The 22,405-nt window shown below is 32.8% G+C and overlaps 3 protein-coding genes and 1 non-coding gene across 4 annotated transcripts in view; 1 reads left to right on the top strand and 3 right to left on the bottom strand.

Annotated features, from left to right (window-relative positions):
• Nucleotides 1-340: 340 nt before the first annotated feature.
• LOC105775184 (expansin-A4) lies at nt 341-2,133 on the top strand. The gene is made up of 3 exons (XM_012597717.2): nt 341-529; nt 633-951; nt 1,555-2,133. Exons 1-3 carry the CDS (start codon nt 382-384, stop codon nt 1,862-1,864), a joined length of 777 nt encoding a protein of 258 aa, XP_012453171.1. The 5' UTR covers nt 341-381; the 3' UTR covers nt 1,865-2,133.
• A 1,021-nt stretch (nt 2,134-3,154) lies between these two features.
• Nucleotides 3,155-3,312, bottom strand: LOC128034402 (small nucleolar RNA snoR143). The gene has a single exon (XR_008190526.1). It is a non-coding gene; the product is annotated as a small nucleolar RNA snoR143 (small nucleolar RNA).
• A 7,012-nt stretch (nt 3,313-10,324) lies between these two features.
• LOC105775681 (uncharacterized) overlaps nt 10,325-22,405 on the bottom strand; it is a 139,905-nt gene continuing 127,824 nt past the window's right edge. The window contains exons 11-12 of the mRNA XM_052621577.1: nt 10,603-10,947; nt 10,325-10,507 (exon numbers count right to left, since the gene is read on the bottom strand). Coding sequence (XP_052477537.1) covers nt 10,430-10,507; nt 10,603-10,947 — 423 coding nt within the window. The 3' untranslated portion in view covers nt 10,325-10,429. The remainder of the gene's footprint in view (nt 10,508-10,602; nt 10,948-22,405) is intronic.
• On the bottom strand, nt 16,147-20,452 carry LOC105775175 (probable disease resistance protein At4g27220). Its single transcript, XM_052621578.1, has 5 exons — nt 20,267-20,452; nt 20,023-20,132; nt 17,518-19,935; nt 16,739-17,110; nt 16,147-16,610 (listed from the first exon to the last, which is right to left on the bottom strand). The coding sequence occupies exons 2-5, from the start codon at nt 20,107-20,109 to the stop codon at nt 16,458-16,460; spliced, it is 3,030 nt and encodes a 1,009-aa protein (XP_052477538.1). The 5' UTR covers nt 20,110-20,132; nt 20,267-20,452; the 3' UTR covers nt 16,147-16,457.

Genomic DNA, 22,405 nt, shown 5'->3' with positions numbered 1-22,405 from the left:
TAAAGTTCTAGTGTTTTATGTTTAGAGCAATTTAGGTTTAAGTTGTCAAATTGAGTTAAGTCGTGTTTGAATTCGAATTTGTCAAATTAAATTTTCGATTTCAAATCAAAATTAATTTATGTTATTTATATTTAAATCGGATGATAAATTATCAAACTTTGAAATTAATATTATTGAAAAAAACAGTGACGACTATTAATATGAACAGAATGAAAAAAAAGCATAAAAAAGATATTAAAAGAAAAACAAATATAAAAGCTTTTAATTTTATGTAAATATTTAAAATTGGTCTCTTTGATCTTTTTACGTGCATAAATAGCACACCAAAACCCTCAACCTTCACTTCACCACCTTTAGCTCTTCACCCAAAAGAAAAAAAAAATGGCCATTAAAGGATTTACTTATCTAGTTTACTTGATCATCATTTCAACGGCAGTCGAAGCTAGGATTCCCGGCGTTTATTCCGGCGGCGCGTGGCAATCCGCTCACGCCACCTTCTATGGCGGCAACGATGCTTCTGGAACAATGGGTATTTTCAAAATTTTCAAACTAAACCCAACAAAAATGCATTAAACCAAGTTTTTAATCCTCAAAACCACGACGATTTCAAATTTCTATTTTTTTCCCTGTAGGTGGAGCTTGTGGTTTTGGAAATTTATACAGCCAAGGCTATGGTGTCAACACGGCGGCTTTAAGCACTGCTCTTTTCAACAATGGATTTAGCTGTGGTGCTTGTTTTGAGATCAAATGTGCAAATGATCCACAATGGTGTCATTCGGGTAGTCCGTCGATTTTCATCACCGCAACCAATTTTTGCCCGCCGAATTATGCTCTTCCTAATGATAATGGCGGCTGGTGTAACCCTCCTCGTTCTCATTTTGATCTTGCTATGCCTATGTTCCTTAAGATCGCTGAGTACCGTGCTGGCATTGTCCCCGTCTCTTACCGCAGGTAAATAAAAAAAGGAAAAGAAAGAAAAATTCCCAGGAAACAAACAGAACTTTAAAAAGAAAAGGTTAAATTCTGAATTTGATCCTTTGCTACTCTCAATTTATATAAATAATCTAACCCTTTATTTTCTATAATATCAAATTAGACCCATATATGACATAAAAAATATAGTTTTTTTTCTTATCTTTACTCCAAAGTTTTCAAAATCGGATGGATGATCGATTGGATCAAATCATCGACTCATCTGTCTGATTAGTGTATTTACTTTGATTAAATAAATTATTAAATAATTAAAAATAATTAAAAAATAAAAAATTTTTCTTAATTAAATTAATTTTTTACTCGATTCAATTGATTTGTATCAAATCCTGAATTAACTTTCTAATAATTTTTTTGATTTGTATCAATTTCAAGTTAATTGCTCTAGTAACTTTCTTCAAACTGATACTTTAATCGATTCGCTGTCCAACCAATATGGTGAGATGATCTCATCCGGTTCAAATGCTTTACCATCTTAAATATTAGACCTATTTTTCGAACTTCAACAATTAGTGTCAATAGATTTGACCCAATCTTCATTTCCTTTTTCATATGATTCTTCAGGGTGCCATGCCGGAAACGAGGAGGAATCAGATTCACAATCAACGGTTTCCGATACTTCAACTTGGTCCTGATCACAAACGTGGCCGGCGCCGGCGATATCGTGAAAGCAAGCGTTAAAGGGTCGAAAACGGAGTGGATGAGCATGAGCCGAAACTGGGGCCAAAACTGGCAATCCAACGCCGTTTTAGTCGGCCAATCTCTGTCGTTTAGGGTCACCGGCAGCGACCGTCGGACCTCTACTTCGTGGAACATTGTCCCTTCTCATTGGCAATTTGGTCAAACTTTCACTGGCAAAAATTTCAGGGTCTAAATCTAGATCTTCACATAGTTCCTTTTTTGGATTTTTGTTTGGTTTTAATATCTTTATTTTATTTTCCGGGAAAATGAGGGAAAGTGTGGTAAAATTTTGATTTTTGAGTGTTGGTAAAAAGAGAAAAAAAAGAGTGGTGAAGTAATGGGGGCTGAAGTGGCTTGGGAAGATTGCAGCCCGCAGCTTTGATGATACTTTATTTTTATTTTTTAACATATATTATATTTATAATTTTAATTTAAAATGAAATGTGTGTTTAATTTACTTAATCTGAGCCTTTTTTTTTTATAAATTACTTGAAAATTTTTATTAAATTATGCATTGTTAGTGTTTATCAATGTGGTAAGAATTGGACTGAAGGTTAAATTAGACCATTCATTCTAAAAGTAAAAACTTTTGAAAATAATAAAAATCAAAATAATATTTAAAAATATTATATTAAAAGGTTAAAATTTTTATTAGTCCTTGTACTTTATAAAATTATAGATTTAGTCATTATACTTTAATTTAGTTAGCTTTAGTCTCTGTATTTTTCAAATTGGTCAAAATCAATCTCGCATTTTTTGAAATTTTAGTCTTAACATAAATAGTTACGGCTAAATCTAATTGTTTAAATTCAATTGCTAATTATGTATTGTAAGTATAATAGTAGATTTAGTCCGTATCTTTTGATTGGATCATTTTAAGTTGTAATTTTAAAATTTTAATTTTGACTCAAATGACGTTGTTAACCTATTAATTAAATTTTTGTAAAATAATATGAAAATAACAAGTCAACATGATATCGAATATATGATAATATGTTTGATGCAATAAATTTTAAAAATAACAAAACTTTAACTTTAACAATTATCAATTTGATAAAGACTAAAATATTAAAATTTAAAAATATTGGGACCAAATTAATAACTTTAACAAAATATAGGGACTAGTATCAAAATTTAACCTGTTAAAAATTTTGACTTTTATTAACGATATATTAAGATGTAAAATATATCTGATAATATATATCATAAAAATTACAAAAGTAAACCTCTGCAATTCCCATCAATATGATATTTAATGATTTTTATCTGATCAAATAAAAATCAGTTTGATTGATTGATAGATTAATGTCGTTTTATTTTGAGATATTTTCTCATTTGATTTCACAAATTGAAAAAACATAAAAAAAGCATTGATAATGGTAAAATCATATAAAAAAAACCCATTTTTTCACCCAAGTTTCGACTTTGATTAAAGCTTTTTCAATCAATTCAAAAGTGATGAACCCTAAAAATTTTAAAAACGAAGTGTGAGATGGAATCAGTAGACAAAGAAGGGATTAAAAAAGAAATTAGCCCTTCATCTGTGGATACCATCGCTACGGTTGTCTGGCCGCTGCTTAATCCTTGGTTTCTTTGTTTTAAAAGAAGCAAAAAATCAAGCTTTTTATTTCTGCACTCTTGTTAAGAAACAAAGCATTAAAAATGGTTCCTTTATTTCATAAGTGTACAAACAAGTGCAGATTTTATTCAAAACCCAGATAAAATAAATGGGATTAGGGTTCACATCTAGTGTAAAGATTGGATTTTTAACTCATTTTGGAAAAAACCCCAGATTGAAAATGGAAAAATAAAGAGAAAAAAAAAATGAAGGCAAAAATTACTCTCTGCGAAGAGAAAATTTCTAAAGAGAAACCTTAGACGAACGAAGGGTTTTTTAGAAGATACAAATGCTTAATGATTCTTGTTGAAGGTAGGATTTATAGTGTAGTTGAGAGGCAAATTAGGGTTATAAGTTGAAATTTTTTGGGGATCTTCTTGGGCTAGGGTAAGGGTTTTTGAAGAGCCCATTTCTGTTCACATTTTAATTTCTCAAGTTCGATGGCTCAATTCATCATGATTTGAGTCGAAACCCTTATTTTAATCTATTTTATTAAATAAATTATTTAAAATTTTTAGATTTAAGGTATACAAAAAAATTCAAATTCATCCCAAGCTCGGTTCAGCTCGAAAAATAGGCTTAAATTTTTATTCAAACCCAACTTAGATTAAAATATTAAAACCTAAATTCAACCTAGCATGCCCGTATTAATTTTTTTATATTTTTAATATAAAAATAAATTTTTAAAATAATACATCAAATACACTAAAAAAATTGAAATAAGTGTTTCTTAACAAATAGAAATAAAAAAATACTTAAAAAACTAAGATAAGTGCAACTTAATAAACAAATACCTCTAAAATAATACATCAAATACACTAAAAAAATTGAAATAAGTGTTTCTTAACAAATAGAAATAAAAAATACTTAAAAAACTAAGATAAGTGCAACTTAATAAACAAATACCTCTAAAATAGTAGCAAAATTAATAATAAAACAAAAGTTACACATTATTCAAACAATAACAACAAAATAGTAGCAATATAATAACGAAATGATACTAAAACAATGATAAAATAGTAAAAAAACAACAATAGTTTTTTCTTTTTTGCAAATTCGGGCCGGGTTGAGCAAGAAAAGCTTACCCGAGGCCCATTCTGTTTAGAAAACGAGCATTATTTTTTTATCCAGACTAATATATATTTGCCTAATTCATTTCGCTTTTCAGGTGGACATTTGAGACGACCCATAGGCAAGTCTAAACTCGACTAAAGTGAGAAAATATATATAATTTAAGGGCTAAATCATGGATAATTTTTTTTATAATTTTTTTAATCGAAACTAAACCAATTATTAAAGTAATTAAATAAAAAAAAGTAATTTTACAACTTCACTCACTGATTTAGTTCCAAAAACCATTCTTATAATTCTCATACCATAATAATTTGCTAAATTTGAGTTGGAGAAAATAATTGAATAAAAAAGAGACCTTTAATTAAGTAAACATATATTCAATACTACACTATTTGGAAAGTAATTTGTCTATTCTCAATTAATTGCTAATTGTTATTTATTTAAATTAATTCTCAATTTGAAACCCCAAATGTCAAATGTTAACCCAAATTGTGAGCTTTGGCTTCGGACTCCAATGGGGGATCATATCGATATGTTTTTGGGTAAACTACGTGTAAGTTCTCTAAATTTTTAATTTAGATTTTGATTATTTAACTTTAAAAAATTATAAAATAATTATTGAACTATATTAAACTCTTACATAAGCTCTTGTACAAATTCGCAACAAAAAAGTCAATCACTATTATTAACGATGAATACCTGATTTCAGGAAAAAAAGTAAGTACCATCCTCATCACCTAATTATAGTGACTTGGAATTCCTACATTATTTTAGAGAAGACTGAAGGGTGGGAGCAACAATGAACAACTTGTCTGAGGGAAGGAAATGAAAGGTACAATTTTTATTCAATTTTCAACAATTAAGGCAAGGGGGAAGTGCTGCCACTGAATTATCAAGGCACAAAAGTAGAAGCCTGAGTGAGGAGCTCCAATTTAATTTTGATTCAAATATTTTGAATTTGTATTTGAATAATTTTGATTTGATAAATTATTATTTTATGAAATTGTTAGTGGAAGTCAAAATTATAATTTCTTTCTAGTAACATGAAAACTCTTAGAAATCATATGCATCTTCATTGTTATTTATATAACGTACTATATTCTAATCAATAAATTAAAATTCAAACACTGAGTAGATTTCTTTTAACTTATCATCTTTTTAATTATATGATGTATAGCTAGGTTAGCCGAAATGGTTTAAGGATGTAAGATGGCCCTACTTTTTCAGGATAAGAAGGGGTAGAGAAAATGTCCCAAGCCAGTGTTCGAGTACTAGGCTATGACATTGAAATAACCCATGCTATACTCCCAGGAAAAGCTTGAACGACCTTTAACAAAAGGGTACTTGTACCCAAAACCGACAAAAGTGGGTAGGTAGAAAATACCTAAGGGCATGAGACAACTCTATCTAAGGAACTTGGTAAAATAATCCCGTAACTTCAGGAGAAGATGTGCCTCCTCACAAAGGGGGTTACAGTGACCAGGCATGGGCGAGCTTCTATTATTTGGTATTTTTCCTCTTATGAATATCTCCATTTAAACAAGGCTTTATATTCGATAAGAGTATTACCATATAAGGCTGTGTTAGTCAACTAGTAGCAAGGCAAAGACAAAGGGAAAACAATAGCCTTAACCCCCGGAAATAGTAAATATAATAATAAAATTACAGTTTAATCTCCAAAATTAGCCCTTAATATAATTCTCTTACTTCGCCCCTAACTACTAACCGTGGCAAAATTTGCCTCTTTTTCTAGCTCCTACTCCTTAGTACTTTTGTGCCTTAATAATTCAACTTTCTTAGGTGGCATAGGGGTATGGAGGGAAAAATAATAATTGTGTGACATTGTCAATTTTCTTCACTTCACATGGAGGTGACCAAAATGTTAATCCAAATAATGTCAGAGTAACTTTAAATAATTATATAAAACATACTATTTTTTTATTTTAAAGATTTTCTTTTTTGAGATTTTTTTACCTATGAAATTAAAAAAATAAAAAATATCTTTTGATATTGAACAAATTGGTCACTCTAAAAGAAATAGAGTAACTTAATCCTTATTGATTTTGAAAGTAACCACAAACAATTAATCAAGTGCTAATAGTTTCTCTTAATTATACATAATTTTGATTAGTATAAAACAAATTTAATCCTTGATGATTATATATTTTATGCGTAAATATTGATAGAATGTGTAATTATTATGGGTTAAATATGTTAAATCATGATCAAATTGACAAAATGTGTAAATGTTGTGGGTTAAATTTGTTAAATCAATAACAAATTGATAGAATGTGTAAACTTTGAGGGCTTAATTTATTATTATATCAAGAAAATTATGTATAATTGATGAAAAACATTAACGTTGTGATTAATTGTCCTTAATTTATCACTTTAAAAAATGAAAGTAATTGAAATCAAAATTGTGATTAATTGTCGTTTTAATATATTTTCTTAGTTGAAATCAATTATTTTTTTTGTTTTTCAACAATGAGCATCATAGACAACAAATAATGAAATAAAAATCCCAAATAAGAATTATAAATTGGATATAAAAGATATAAATAAAAATTAAGACTAGACTCAGCCACGAATGAGAAAACTACCTTTAAGGGAAAGCTGTCGCAGGAGATGGCTTGGAACATTTGCTAGAGCATATTTTGGAACGATTTCAAACTGTTCCGAGGAGGTTGGAGGGTCTTGGGCTCTTCACCTTTCGTAACAAACATAAATCTGCCATTATCGAAGTGCATTAATCCTTTTGTTTCTTTTGCTAGCGATTTGGGGAGAGGCTCCTACAAGCCCATAAACTCTTATCGCAACAAATTGATTAGTGTATCAGATTCTCATCAATTAAAGGGTGTTGCTTGGAGCAAAGCATCAAAACACCTTAAGAACCAATCCATAACCAAATGAACAGTTACACTAATAAACCATAAACTCCATGGATTGGAACACTTAGTTAATTATGGATGAAAGCCGGCTTGGAAATTCATACTTGAGACCCGCCAACCTTGCAACGTATAAGCAAGACAGTCAACCGTAAAATCAGAGGATCAACAACCAAATGGCAACAACCAGTTATGCCTACAACTGAAAATTTAAAACTTGATCAGAATCTGCGTAACATTATGCCCTGTTCTTCCATCAGGCAAATACCAACAACCCATTGATTCAATTTCAGCCGTCTTTTCAGATTCAGCCGTATCATTAATAGATAGCTGCCTACTTTGATCCCTCATTAGGGAATAATATATATATATGATATTTGTGAAGATACTTGATAGCTTTACGCTGACATTGATATGGTAACCATCAAAAGTTGGCAAATCCTTAAAACAGGGGTCTACACAACCTTACTGGTAAAAGTTTACATGTTTGTAGCCCAATGCCGAGCATGATGCACTTGAAGTTCAATTTTGAGGGTATAACGTGAAATGGAACAGTTCAAATAGTAGTTTTACAAAAACTGAAATAACCTTTCACATTTTACCAAAAGTTGCAGCCTCGTACTTCAGTAGAGCAAGTCAACCTACAATGAAAAGGGCGTCTCTATGGTCACTTTATAAAGCATTAGTAAAGCTATGATGAAAATAGAAGAGTCAATTACCATTTGTTTTGAATCCAAACGAAATTGAGCTTTTCGCATAAGCACCCAAACATATTTCCTTATTCCAGCTTGGGCAACTGATCAGTAACCTCCGTCACTGTTAGAATTGTGTGACCCAAATTCTAAGAGATTGCTTGCAAGTCAAGTTAAACAAAAATATATTTTCTTTCTAGAAGATTTAGTATTTATTAGTATAATATATTTAGCATTTATTAGTATAGTTTATTTGACTTACTAATTTAGCCTATAAATAGGCTCTTTTACAATCTTAGAAATTAACAGACACACCCATTAGATTAGAACTCATAACACATTCAGAGAATTTTGTGTTTACGTTTTCGGGTTCTTTGTTTTTCGGGTTTTCGGGTTTAGTTTTTATCTCCATCTTTTGTACTCTTCATTCTTTTGCCATTATATTAAAATTATCTTTGCCCGTGGTTTTTTTATCCTCTTTAGAGGGGTTTTTCCACGTTAAATTTGTGTGTTCATCTTCTCAATTTCTTCTGCTATTTTTACTTGTTTGTTGCTTAATCGGGACGATCCTAACAAGTGGTATCAGAGCTAGTTTAACTTTCATAGATCAGCCCGTTCAGAGATGGCAGCAACAAGGTTTGAAATTGAGAAGTTCAATGGTGAGACAAATTTTAATCTGTGGCAAGTTCGGATGATGGCAATTCTAGTCCAAAATGGCTTGAAAAAGGTTGTTACAGGGAAAAAGCCTGAGAATCTAAATCAAACAGAATGGGAAGAGCTTGATGAAAAGGCCTTGTCTGCAATCTAGTTGTGCCTCGCGAATACAATATTGCAGGAGGTATTGATGGAGAAGACCTCATTCGCCTTGTGGAAAAGGTTAGAAACTCTTTACGCGACTAAGTCTCTGGCTAACCGTTTGGTGTTGAAACAACGTCTATTTACGTTTCGCATGAACGAAGGTGAGCTTCTTAAAGATCACATCAGTCAATTCATTACTCTTTTAAATGATTTAAAGAACGTTGAGGTTCATGTTGACGATGAAGATCAAGTTATGCTATTATTGTGCTCTTTACCCTATTCATACAAGTCTTTCAGGGAGACCCTGATTTATGGCAGAGACAAACTCTCGTTCGAAGATGTGAAGGGTTATTTGTTGAGTAGAGATAAACTCGACAATGAGTTTGGTTTGAATAGCAAAGTAGATAGGCAAGCTTCCGTTTTGGTAGCATCAAAGGAACGAGACAAAAGGTGTCGCTATTGTAAAAATTTAGGTCACGTCAAAGCAGATTGTTATAAACTGCGAAATAAAAAAGCTGCTGAGAGTAACGAGGAAGATGTAGCTGGTGCTAATTTGGTCGATGAAGGCGATGATGATTTCTTGTTAATGTCAACGAGCGATAATTCCAAGCTTACGTCTGAGTGGATCCTAGATTCGGATGTTCTTTCCACATGTGTCCCAATAGAGAATGGTTCTCCACATACGATTCGATTGAAGGTGGAGTTGTGCACATGGAAATGATTCATCTAGTAAAATAATCGGTATTGGTACTGTTAAAATTAGGATACACGATGGGACGATTAGGACACTCTCGGATGTCGGTATGTACGATTCTGAAAGAATCTCATCTCCTTGAGTATTTTAGACTTGAAAGGATGCAGAATCAACATCGAGTCAAGCGACATTAAAGTATCTCGTGGAGCTCTCGTTTTGTTAAAAGGTAAAAGAACCGACAGTCTTTATATTCTGGAAGGTTCTACAGTGACCGGTGAAATCGGACGTCCCTCGTCCGTTACGGAGTCAAAGTCAACTCATTTGAAGTGGAGGCAACTTGGTCATAGGAGGGAAAAAGGTATAACCATTTCGTTGAATAGAGGTTCTTTTTTGGATACAGATTTTGAAAAGTTAGGGCACTGTATTCGTGAAAATCAGACCCGGGTTAGTTTTGATTTGGCAGTGCACAAGTCGAAGGCTAGAAGTCTTCCAACTTCTAAGCATAGATTCGACTCAGTTAATTCCCTGCATAGTTCAAGATAGGCCCGTCGCGGGTTTTGGCAAAGATGGCATTGAAAGAATTCGTGTCAAGGTGGAGATTGTTAGAATTGTGTGACCCAAATTTTAAGAGATTGCTTGCAAGTCAAGTTAAACAAAAATATATTTTCTTTCTAGAAGATTTAGTATTTATTAGTATAATATATTTAGCATTTATTAGTATAGTTTATTTGACTTACTAATTTAGCCTATAAATAGGCTCTTTTACAATCTTAGAAATTAAAAGACACACCCATTAGATTAGAACTCATAACACATTCAGAGAATTTTGTGTTTACGTTTTCAGGTTCTTTGTTTTTCGGGTTTTCGGGTTTAGTTTTTATCTCCATCTTTTGTACTCTTCATTCTTTTGCCATTATATTAAAATTATCTTTGCCCGTGGTTTTTTATCCTCTTTAGAGGGGTTTTTCCACGTTAAATTTGTGTGTTCATCTTCTCAATTTCTTCTGCTATTTTTACTTGTTTGTTGCTTAATTGGGACGATCCTAACAGTCACCTCAGAATTTTGCACATTCTGTGCATGATCATAACAAACCAAGAATTGCTCAATTAACTATGTATGTATGTATGTAAAAACACATGAATTTAAATCCTTTAAATGATTCGTACCATTTCATCGAACATATGTTTTATGGTAGTGTTAAGGTCACCTTCCCACTGCAGTTCACCTTCCTCATCTCTTGTTAAGTGCATTTGTTCCAGCCTTGGTGTGCTTAAATCTCCTTGGCAGAAATTCCTCATTTGGGGGCACTTTGTCACCATCACCATTAGCAAGACTGGGAATTCCAACGAGTGATGGGCCAAGGAAAAGCTTGCTAGACATGGCAGACAACTTAGTTGCAAATACTTCAGTTTGGGAAATACAATGCCACATTGTATTTCTTCAGCCTCACACGCTATGATTTCCTCTATCATCTCACAATCATCTATGCTCAATCTTTCCAGTAGCGTCAGGCACTTAGTGTTGAGCATGCGATTAAATTGATGAACCCATCGCATCTTGAAACTTCCGGTGTTGTTAGATTTTTGAAAGACAAAAAGATGGTTCAAAAGTCTTTAACGTCAACTCGGAAGTTGAGACAAACTTAATTCCTTTAGGCGATAGAATCTTGATGTATGCCTTTCACGGTCATTGAGTCCTTGATTGTACTATTTGACAAATGGAAGCATTGTCTATAACAAGCTTATGAAGCATTGGTAGTGACCGAATGAAGGAATACGGAAGAGTAGTGGATGTCTCCGGAAAGAACTGGAGGTTAAGATGCTTAAGGTTTTGGAAACACTGCAATGAGAATTGTCCATCACATATCCCCTTCACCATATCATTCGTCTTCAGTGTTAGTTTTTCTAATACAGGGAAAGTGTCCTGGATGGCAACAAATATATTTAACATCGATCAAAGAGTTTTCAATTCGTAAGAACTAGACTACAAAATGAATATAATTTCTATTTTCTTTCTCATATATTTAAAAGGCATTTTATAAGTAATCTCCAGTAATGAACATGGAATATGAAACTGCTAGTGAGCTTACCTCGTTGACACAAAACAAGGGTTGTTGGTTTGAGATTCCAACCTGACTCACAGGACATAGTCGAGTAAATATCTGTACTTTGGGGCATTCAATAATGCTCATTTGTTTCAATGAAGACCACTGGGTGGTATGCATCCTAGAGTAGAAACTTTTCAATCTTGGCACCTTATACAATCCAAGGTTTATTAGTTTGGGAAATACAAACTTGGTCGTCACTGTTTCAGCCACAATAGATTGAGCAGCTGATGTTGACTGTGACTCATCAGCAATGAGTCGTTCCAGCTCAATAATTTCTTCTAACGAATCACAATTCCGAATCCACAAGTACTTCAAACTAGGGAAAACAACCTAATAAATCATTTCATTAGGTTAATAACTGAAATATGTATGAAAAAGAAAGAACTTCAAATGAATAAAATCAATCGAAGTAACATAAATTAAAAGGAGGATCCTTGAAGAAATTACCTTTTCATTGATGAGAGATGAGTTATGAACCGCCAAGTTACTTGCCTGTACATGTTGGCCAATTTGAGGTTCATCTCCGGGTACACATTTAGAGATGAATGTTTTTAGCAATGGACAATTTCCTAGTGATAAAGATGCCAAACAGTGAAATTCAAAGTAATTTTCAAAGCACAAACTTGTGAGTTTGGGAAGGTCGTTTAGCCACAGCGAACGTAGATTAAAGAAAAACATCTGATTCCTCCCTTGATGTTCCTCAACCAATCCATCCGTGAATATTACTTGTTCCATCATATTACAGTCCAAAATTTGAAGGAATCGGAGTTGCTCAAGATCTTTTGCTAAGAAAGACGGGAACAGGTATTTCAAATTGTGACACCTCTTCACCCGCAAGGAATTTAGGTATCCGATAGATGGGGAGGATGAGTGGTGCCATATCTTATGAATGTTGATGGAGGACAATTTAAGACGCTCCAAACGAGGAATTACAACCTGTTGACATAAATATTATTATAAGATAGTATCACTCTTCCTTCTTTACTTTGAAAGACAATCAAAATGAAGATTTATAAACTGATCTAAAGGTTAATATTCACACATCAACTAGACAGTTAAAAGTAACCAAAATTTTTTGGTTAATTACGAAAATGAACCAACTTAAAAATCATGTACGTAAATGACTTGATATCTATAGTGCTTATTGCATTGGCCTCCATCATCAGCCAATGATTGCTTTTTAAAAAAGATTGTAGTGATTTTGCCTAATAAATTGACGGCACCAAACTGAATGTGAAATTAAAAAAAAAGCATTAAATCTTTAAATAAAACCCATCCACTCTCTCACTTTAATTCTCCTCTATATATTTGGTTTTTTCTTCTTCAAACTCCTCACCTTTTGTTTTCATGCTTCTTCTCCTTTGATCTCAAATGACCTTTGTGAAGGTCTTCCACAATTATCTCCTTCTTAATTCTTATACACCCACAAATTAAAATAAAGGGAGATTAGTTTTCTTTTTTCTATTATTATTTTATTATTTATTATCTATTACTATTTAATTTAAAACTTCTCTTAAATTCTTATTGTTTTTTAGTATTTCACTTTAAGTTTTTCCTTCAATTCTTATTTTATATATTTATTTATACTTTAAACTCCAATTTTTTTAAATATTATCTTATTTATTAATATTTTTATGGATTTTATTATATTCAATTTTGACAAGGTGTAGCACTAGTATGTATATATAGACCAGACACACTCATGTTGATCAAATCAAAAGAAAATGTGAAATAAGTTGTGCAGATAAATCTTGAATACCAAACTTACCTTATTGCTGAAAAAAGTTGCAGTGTTATCATAGATGCCCCCTTCGCCAACCACGTTTTCACTTGCATCACCACTCTCTCTTGAAACTGAGGAAGAAAATGCAGTCATTTTTGGACACTCAGCTATCGTGATATAACTCAGCTCTGGAAATTCAAGAGCTTGACTTCCCAAATGGAAATTTGTCAAGTTGGAACACGACTCAATTGTTACGGAGAGTAGCGAAAGAAATGTAAATTTATGTGTCATTGCTTCCTCCTCCCCCCTAACTACTTGTTCCATTGAACTGCATTCTTTCACTTCTATCTTTTGCAGTAGATTGAGGCCCAAAAGTATAGACGGAGTAAATATGTACTTCAAGCTGCTACATTTATAAAACTGCAGGCAGCTAAGGTTTTTGAAGCCCAAAATTTCTTGAGGGTTTCTAGTCCATGTTTCTATCGACTCCGGAAATGTGTCAGAGATGTTGAAATCATCTGGGTCGTAGAGTCCATCCTAAAAATTAATCTGATATTAATCCACTAGATAGCAATCATAAATAGAAAATGCAGACAATAACAAAATAACGATTAACACTCTTCAATGGTTATTGAAGTAGTAATAAAATTAATTGTATTAGGACACGAGGAATCTAGCTAGCATTATGAACTTATTAACTTTGTACCTTTTCTGTGTAGAGCTGTTGTATGGTGGTATTAAGGTCACTTGTCCAACTCCATTTCTCACCGTAACGCGACTGTTTTATTCTCTGTAATTGTGGGGTGCTTAAATCTCCCTCAGAAAAGATCTTTAACCAAGGACAATGTTCCACAACTAATTCTTCCAAACAAGGAAACTCGAATTTGTAATACCATGGACAAAAGCTTGTGAGGCTCTTCAAATTGCATAGTTGTAAACATTTCAATTTACTAACAACTATTGTCTGATGACAGTCTCCCTCGTTTCCCACTATTTCTGTCATTTTAGTGCAGTCTTCTACCTTTATTGTCGTTAATTGCACAAGATTCTTAAGTACTGAGGGTGTGACTAAGTTTGCCATCATTTCGCAACAAAACACATTCAAAGTTGTGAGATTTTGTAAAGATGATGAGAAGGCTGCAATATTTATCCAATCATCACAATTCTGAACTGTGAGTGTTTGAAGATTAGAAAGAATATGGTCAAGCTCCGAATCTTTCCTCCACATATGCTTAAGATTTCTGGCAGAAACCAATCTCAGATTTCTAACTGGTGGGAGAGTCCCGGCGTCTCCTTTACAAGGGACTACATGTTTGGGAATGACCTTGGAAACCAATTAAATATAAACAAGTTAGGCTCAATGTTGATGTATATGCTTTAAACAAACAAACAAAAAAAAGATTTACAATTTTAGTGTTTGATTTTGATGATTAAATCAAACGAATTCAGAATAGAGAATTTTTTGTTTTAAGAAAACACAATACCTTGAGAATAAAAACTGATAAAAATTACACAACATGAAAGCCGAAAGAAGAGTAGCAAATCTAGATTAAAATAGATAAACAACCATTGTTATATATATATATATTTTTTTTTCTATGATAAAAATATAAGCAGAACAATGTAAATAAAACACCAAGGTTTTAAAATATTACACTGATTTAATTTGATGGTTAAATTAACGAATTTAATAACAGAAAGACATAATTGATATAACCTCAATAGTTTTAAATTTTAGGACTAATTTAAAATGAAGGTCATAGTTTGAGATGTCTAGTGTAATTAACTTTTAAAGTTTTGATTTTTTGTTGAGTGGCAGTTTTTTAGCAAATTAAACCTTCTATTTAGTTTCGCCCACTACTTAAATGCAGGGTAAATTACATATATAGTCACTTAGTGTTAAAATATTTTCATTTTGGTTACTTAAAATAAATAAAATATTTTCATTTTGTTAGAGAAATTGAATATCATTTGTTTTACGGGATGATAATAATAAATTTAATCCTCAATATTTATACATTTTATCAAATTGAACTGCATTCACTCAATATTTACCTATTATGTTTATTCAGTCTTGTTTTTAAAAAATTGAAAAATAATTATAAATGTAACAAAAAATTTAAAATATATATATAGAAAATTCAAAAATACGAAAAAAAATCAAATCAAACAAAATATAATAATTAGAAATGCATTATCGTGGCATATTTCAACTTGAGATGCTTGTGGCAGTGGTTTAAATCATAAAAAGAAATATAGTTGTAATGATATACATACCTCTTCACCCAACAATACTGGCTCCTCATTTCCTTGGATTAATCTAAGATGTTCCCATGCCACTATCTTTAGCAAAGCAGAACCATCTGTTTTCAATTTTTTCAACATCGGCCAGACTATTGTATGTTTCCCCTCATAGAAACATTTTAGCTTTTCTACCCTTGTAACCTCAAGGTAAGACACTTGCGGAAACTCAAACCTCACAGGCTGCTCCTCCACTCCATCCCCTTTCGATACAATCTCCTCAACCCCACAATCAGTGATGCGTAAATGTTCAAGTTGTGGAAGATCTTTGGCTATTGATACTGGAAATAGATTTTTCAAACTCCCACATCCCCAAACACTTATTTTTCGTAGATTTTTAAAGGAACCTGGTGCTAGGTCATTATAAAATATCATCTTCACATTACTCAAGTCCCCGATATTCATGTCTTCCAAGCTAGGAACTGCAACCTATTCATATATATATATAATCCATGCCCATAATAAGGTTAGCTCAAATAATGAAGGCAGAAAAAAAACAAGGACAAATCAACAGATTTATGCAAGAGTGTAAGACTAATGAAATAAATCACCTTCTCACTGAAGAGAGCGTGCATGCCGGACTGATTACTATTCTGACTAATGAATTCTATTAACTTGGGGCAACGCTCAATCTGTAGCACTTTCAACAATGGGAACTCAATATTGTGGTTTCCTGAGCTGAAGAAGATGAGGTTTGGAAGACCCACTATATGCAGGGAGTTTAATCGAGGGAAACAAATCACATCTTTCCTTTCTTCTTCAATTTCATCTGGAAGTATTATGTCCCTTAAGCACTTGCAATCCTCCACTCCATCCCCTTTCGATACAATCTCCTCAACTCCACAATGAATGATGCGTAAATGTTCAAGTTGTGGAAGATCTTTGGCTATTTATACTGGAAATAGATTTTTCAAACTCCCACATCCCCAAACATTTATTTTTCGTAGATTTTTAAAGGAACCTGGTGCTAGGTCATTATAAAATATCATCTTCACATTACTCAAGTTAGAGATATTCATGTCTTCCAAGCTAGGAACTGCAACCTATTCATATATATATATATATGTAATCCAAGCCCATAATAAGGTTAGCTCAAATAATGAAGGCAGAAAAAAAACCAGGACAAATCAACAGATTTATGCAAGAGTGTAAGACTAATGAAATAAATCACCTTCTCACTGAAGAGAGCGTGCATGCCGGACTGATTACTATTCTGACTAATGAATTCTATTAACTTGGGGCAACGCTCAATCTTTAGCACTTTCAACAATGGGAACTCAATATTGTGGTTTCCTGAGTTGAAGAAGATGAGGTTTGGAAGACCATCTATATGCAGGGAGTTTAATCGAGGGAAACAAATCACATCTTTCCTTTCTTCTTCAATTTCCTCTGTAAGTATTATGTCCCTTAAGCAATTGCAATCCTCTATCTCAAAGCATTGGAGCTGCACCAGACTTCTAGCAAGAGAGGGTGATAACAGATGCTCCAACTTGCCGCATCCTTTGATGATCAAGCTCCTCAAATTCGTAATCCAATGACATGTCTGGTTGTGCCATTTTATTTTGGTGTTAATGGAACACAATTACAAGCTTTCCAAGTGAGGGAAAATAAATTGCACATATTTACACACAATTCTTTTTCGATAGGGAAAGATAGTATGTAACATAATTTGAAAATATGATTTTTGATTTTAAAGATAATTTTAGTTCGATTTGTGGGCTCAAATTTCATTTTCAGAATTAAAAAAAAATTTGTTGGATTTAAATTTAGATTATTGAATTGACTTTGTACTTTCAATCGGATTGAATTAAAAATTAAATTTTCATTTGTTTTGGATTTAAAATTTATTTTTGAGCTCCGAAAAAATCATTACACAATATTATTTATTTCTATTATTAGAAGTATTAATAAAAGTTGTATAAGGAAATATAAGTAAAGCCAAACAAATACCTGTTTATTGAAAAGTAGTAAGGGCTTAGTGGAACACCTTTCGTCTGGAGAGCAAAAGCTAACGAGTTGCGGTAGATTTTCAAGTGTGATGAAGCATAATTCAGAAAATCCAATTTTGTTCATTTTGATATATTGGACATGCATACCATTTTTGACATGAAGCCTCTTTAAATTTGGAAGATCTTTCCCATTATTTAACTTCACAAGTACATTCTTGACGCCTTCAAGTCCCTCTAGGCACAAATCTTCTGTCTTTATCAACAACATTTTCATCCCATTGTCCAAATCAATGTTTGTATATAACATGAGCTTCAATGCTTTCAGAGATATTTCATAATTATGGTAACAATCATTTATTCCATAATTACCTATGAAAATCCTGAATCTGTCCAATGTTTCAACAAACCGGTATTTTGGTATCATTTGGACATCAAGAATATCAACATATAAAGTAGTTAGACAAGGCAAATTGTTTAATTCATCAAGGCTTGCATTTTTCCTCTCATTTTCAACTACTCCTCCCTTTTCCCATTCAACAAAGCTCCCACTCATATATAATTCTTCTAATTTAGACAAACCTGATAAGACATTCGGTGGGATGATTTTGAGTTCTCTACACCCACGCAAATCTAACAACCTTAATTGAGTCAATTGTGCCATCTCCTTAGGTAGTTCTTTGATACCGGACTGAGAAAGGTTGAGTACTTGTAAACTCTTGAGCTCTCCAAGGATGGTTATGTCATCAACTGCACATTTTTTTAGACACAACATGCGAAGGTCTGCAAGGTGAATAATTGATTCAGGGAGGGATGGAAACTGCATTCCGACCAAATCTAAGGCTTTGAGGCCAACGGTTTGTTTGAAGAAATTGAGAGGAATTTTAACCGCGCCATCATAGGCCATATGGAAGAAGGAAAGTCCTGAACACTCCATCTCCTTAGGAAGGTTAGCTATAATCTGAGGACAACGTAAGCTGATCACACACCACGTCTTCATTTTCTCCTTATCGGACCACTCCTTTGGAGCATGATCTCTCAAAACAAGCATACGGTAGTCCTTCAATGCAATAGCTATAGCAGCATCCCAAACAACATCATGGATATCAAAGTGCTTATCATTATAACTATCAAGCAACAAGGCAGACGCTTTGAGATTAGCCACAACCGTCAATACTTTATTTCTAGCTTCTTCCATAGTGTGGACACCATCAAATAAACCCAAACCTAGAGTATATCTTACCAAGTCCTCAACGAGACCATTATGGCCTATTACACTGCAAAGCAAGAAAGTCAGTTTAACTTCCTCGCTTTCTAAATAATTAAAACTCAACTCTATGGCTGAATATGCCGCAGCTATCCCCGTGAAGTTGGTTGACGAAGGCCTCTCCAGTTCTCGTAAAGCATTCTTCCATTCAAACAATCTTTTGTTTCTCAAAGCCCCTGCAACTGTCGCAATGGCTATCGGCAGTCTTGCACATTTTTTGGCTACCTCCATAGCTATAGGCTTCAAATCACAACTTTCATCACAGTCGCCAGCCTTCTTCTTGAACAGGTCCCAGGCTTCCTTTTCATTTAAAAACCCAATGTGAAAGTTTTTCTGAGCATCCATCCCATTTGATAAAACATTGAACTCTCTAGAAGTTAGTAGTAATTTGCAGCCCTTGTGTTCATCTCCCAAAGGAATCCCTACTTCCTCAATATCAACCTTTTCCCAAATGTCATCCAAGACAACCAGAATCCTCTCCTCTTTCTTCAATCTTTCTCGTAGTCGAAATGCCTTTCCAACCATACTCTGCTCCTCAAATTTCAAGCCCAAGAAGTCTGCAATTTGGTTCTGAATCTTCTCAATATCGATGGCTTGAGTTACGGTTGCTATGACAACCGAATCAAACAACTTGTCCTTGACCTTTCTAGCGATTTCTTTGATCAGCGTTGTTTTTCCAATCCCACCCGTACCATGCACCCCAACAATGCTGACGCTATCATCTTTTAGTACCTCCATTATTCCGTTCAAAATCGACGTTCTTGACTCGAATTCCTCATAGCCTTTAACTGGTGCAACCACGATACCTTGCGGAGCTGCCCGATAGGAAACCCTTTCAAACTCGCCATGTTCTAGTAGCTCGGCAACAGCCTTTGCCTCCTCTTCAGCTTTCAGGCTAAGCTTGTAACGAGTCCTGAAATTAGGACACAAACCAATGAAACACTTTTTCTTTGCTTTTTCTTCATCTTGCATCACTTTCTCTACTTGTTCAAGGATCTTTTTGTCGGCTGCAGACAGCCATTTGCCAGCATCAGCTTCGGTCTCTTCACCGTTTCGTTTAGCTGCATCAACAGAATGCTGCACTCTGTCCCTTGCATCTTTCAACCTCTCAGCTCGGTCCTTGAGGGTCTCAACATATTGCTGATGATTGGAAAGGTATTTGACATGGTTTTTGATAGGAGAGATCGTATACTCTACAGCTTTAGCCTTGAGGGTCTCAACATATTGCTGATGATTGGAAAGGTATCTGACATGGTTTTTGATAGGAGAGATCGTATACTTTACAGCTTTAGTGACAATAGAGCCAACTAGGCTAGTAACAAACTCCATTGAGATATCAGACAAGAAGTAAACTGAATAACCACAGCGACAACAAAGACCAAAACAAAATCAGAAGAAAAAGTTACAAACAAAATGAGCAAAAAGTAAAGCTTCTGTAAACCAAGAAGTAAGACCAAATCAACCAAAACGAAAGCAGATGGCGTACCTTTCCAACGTATAAGAGAAGGATTCAGCGATTAGTTGTCGCAGTTACGAACGAGCGAAAAGATAATATTCTTAACAGAGTAATGCGAGAAGTAATTGACAAAGGGCAACTCAGTCTAAACAAAATTTGAAATGTAAACAATAGAATTCTAAAGAAACACAAATACTTGAGAGTGCAGCTTTATGGATTCTTATCAATTGGTGGATACAGCTAAAAAGTTGACAAAAGAAAGCAACATTCTATCGCCAATTATTGTGTTTTGCTGATGATTTATAAACAGGAACTTATTGAGATCAGCTTTTCATGGTGTTGGAAAAATATTAACCATTTGATAAAAAGCAATTAATCTAAATCATTCAGAAATAAAATACAATTTACTAAACTAAAATTACTTAATTTGTCTGTCCAGATTTTATCTTTTATAAAATGGTGGTCGTTATATTGTTATAGGAAGTAATCCTAAATTTTCATCAAATAAAAAAAATTGAGAATTATGTTAGAAGAGTTAGAATATTACTTAAACATTTAAACAATACAATGTTATAGAGAAATAGTTTAATAAAGAATGTACATCATAAATATGAATACTACTATTATAAGTGAAAAGTTGTTATAGAGGATTAAAATAAAATATTAATATCGGTTTTAGTAAAAATTTAATAATTACAACGAAATGGTGTTATAGTGGGTGATTATTATAAAAGATTGTATTTCTATATCTATATTTTAATATGTATTTAATAATTAATATTTCAAGGAAAATTAATCATATTTATATCAAAGGTAATGTATTTATCCTTTACTTCTCATGATAGTTAAAGGCTTGTCGGGATCTGCATCAATAGAAGCAAGAAAAGTAGTCAAGAAATAGTATGTAAAATTTCAGATTATTTAAAAATCGTTTACCCATTGAAAAATATTTTTTTGAAAATTGTAGGGGTAAAAAATTGTTTTGAGGCTATTTTTTAGAAATCAGTTTATAAAATAAAAAGAACACCTAAAATGCTCAAACCTGATACCAAATGACAAAGGATGAGATGGATGAACGCAAAAGCGGATCGTAAAGTTTGTCAAAGTCGCGGATTTGACTTAGGGCTCTAGACGTTCGGAAAGAAATTTGGATTTTGACACAACCTAAAACGAAATTGAATCCAAATTAGATAAAAAAATTAAAATAAATAACTAAAATAAAATAATAAATCAAAGATTAAGGAAGAGAATAAAGATGATAAATGGAAAGATAGAACGTGGCGTGTAAAAGTCATAATAAGCCTTGGAAACACGAAGAATCCACAACCTCCTTCAAGCGGCTCTAATTTCCCTCCAAGAAAAAAATCTTGGTAAGAAAAAGTTTGAAGATGATCCCTATAATCTAAAAAGATTGTTAAAACTAACTCAAGAGAAATTCTTGAAAAGAAAAACCCAGAAAGAATTTATTAACTCAAAAGAGAAATATAATAATAATGAATTGAATGAATTGTATACAATGCAAATGCCTATATATAGGCTAGCTAAATAAGTCTAAATAAAATTCTTAAGTATACTAGAACTCTAATTTAATCTAAACAAGAACTAAATTTTTTGTTAACATAAAACTCCTAAATAACTTAAAATACTTAATAATTATTAAAAATTCGAAATAAAATATTAATAAAATAATAAGATTGGACAAATATAATATTGGGCTCATATATAATAAAAATTAAGTCTAAAACTCGAATCCAATATGATTTAAACTCGAATTAAAAGCTCAAAATTCGTAATTCCCGTCATAATCTCATTTAGAAATTCTGCTCGCGCAGTCTTCACTAAAACGGTCATAACTTTAGCTCTCAAACTCAAAATCGAGTGATTCAAAATGTATTTCGAAGCTAAGAGACAGATCTTCAAACACCATGAGACATGTCAACCCAAAAATGCCAGGATCCAGTCGTCGCAAGTCTACTGATTTCCCAAGCCTGAAAATTGGCAATTTTGATGATTGGATTCTAATAAATTTCACCACATTCATGCATGTATCAAAAAGACATTGATATTGGGAGAAAATTATTACTTTAATATTTTAATTTTTAAATTTTAATATTTTTTTAAAACAGAAAATTTGAATTTTTGAAATTTAAAGAATTTCTTTATCAATTA

This window comes from Gossypium raimondii, chromosome 10 (genome assembly GCF_025698545.1).
Source record: "Gossypium raimondii isolate GPD5lz chromosome 10, ASM2569854v1, whole genome shotgun sequence".
NCBI classification, from domain to species: domain Eukaryota; kingdom Viridiplantae; phylum Streptophyta; class Magnoliopsida; order Malvales; family Malvaceae; genus Gossypium; species Gossypium raimondii.
Note: the sequence above shows the minus strand (reverse complement) of the source record. Positions and strands in the feature narration are given on the sequence as shown.

Bases quoted from the DNA above. Each gene is read 5' to 3' on its own strand.
- LOC105775175 (XM_052621578.1), bottom strand. From the start codon at position 20,109: ATGGAGTTTGTTACTAGCCTAGTTGGCTCTATTGTCACTAAAGCTGTA. The intron at 17,111-17,517 runs GTATTTGTTTGG...TGGCACAACCAG, and splicing joins TACTACTTTTCAATAAACAG to ACATGTCATTGGATTACGAA. The intron at 16,611-16,738 runs GTGATTTATTTC...ATATATGAATAG, and splicing joins ACGCTCTCTTCAGTGAGAAG to GTTGCAGTTCCTAGCTTGGA.
- LOC105775184 (XM_012597717.2), top strand. From the start codon at position 382: ATGGCCATTAAAGGATTTACTTATCTAGTTTACTTGATCATCATTTCA. The intron at 530-632 runs GTATTTTCAAAA...TTTTCCCTGTAG, and splicing joins CGATGCTTCTGGAACAATGG to GTGGAGCTTGTGGTTTTGGA. The intron at 952-1,554 runs GTAAATAAAAAA...ATGATTCTTCAG, and splicing joins GTCCCCGTCTCTTACCGCAG to GGTGCCATGCCGGAAACGAG.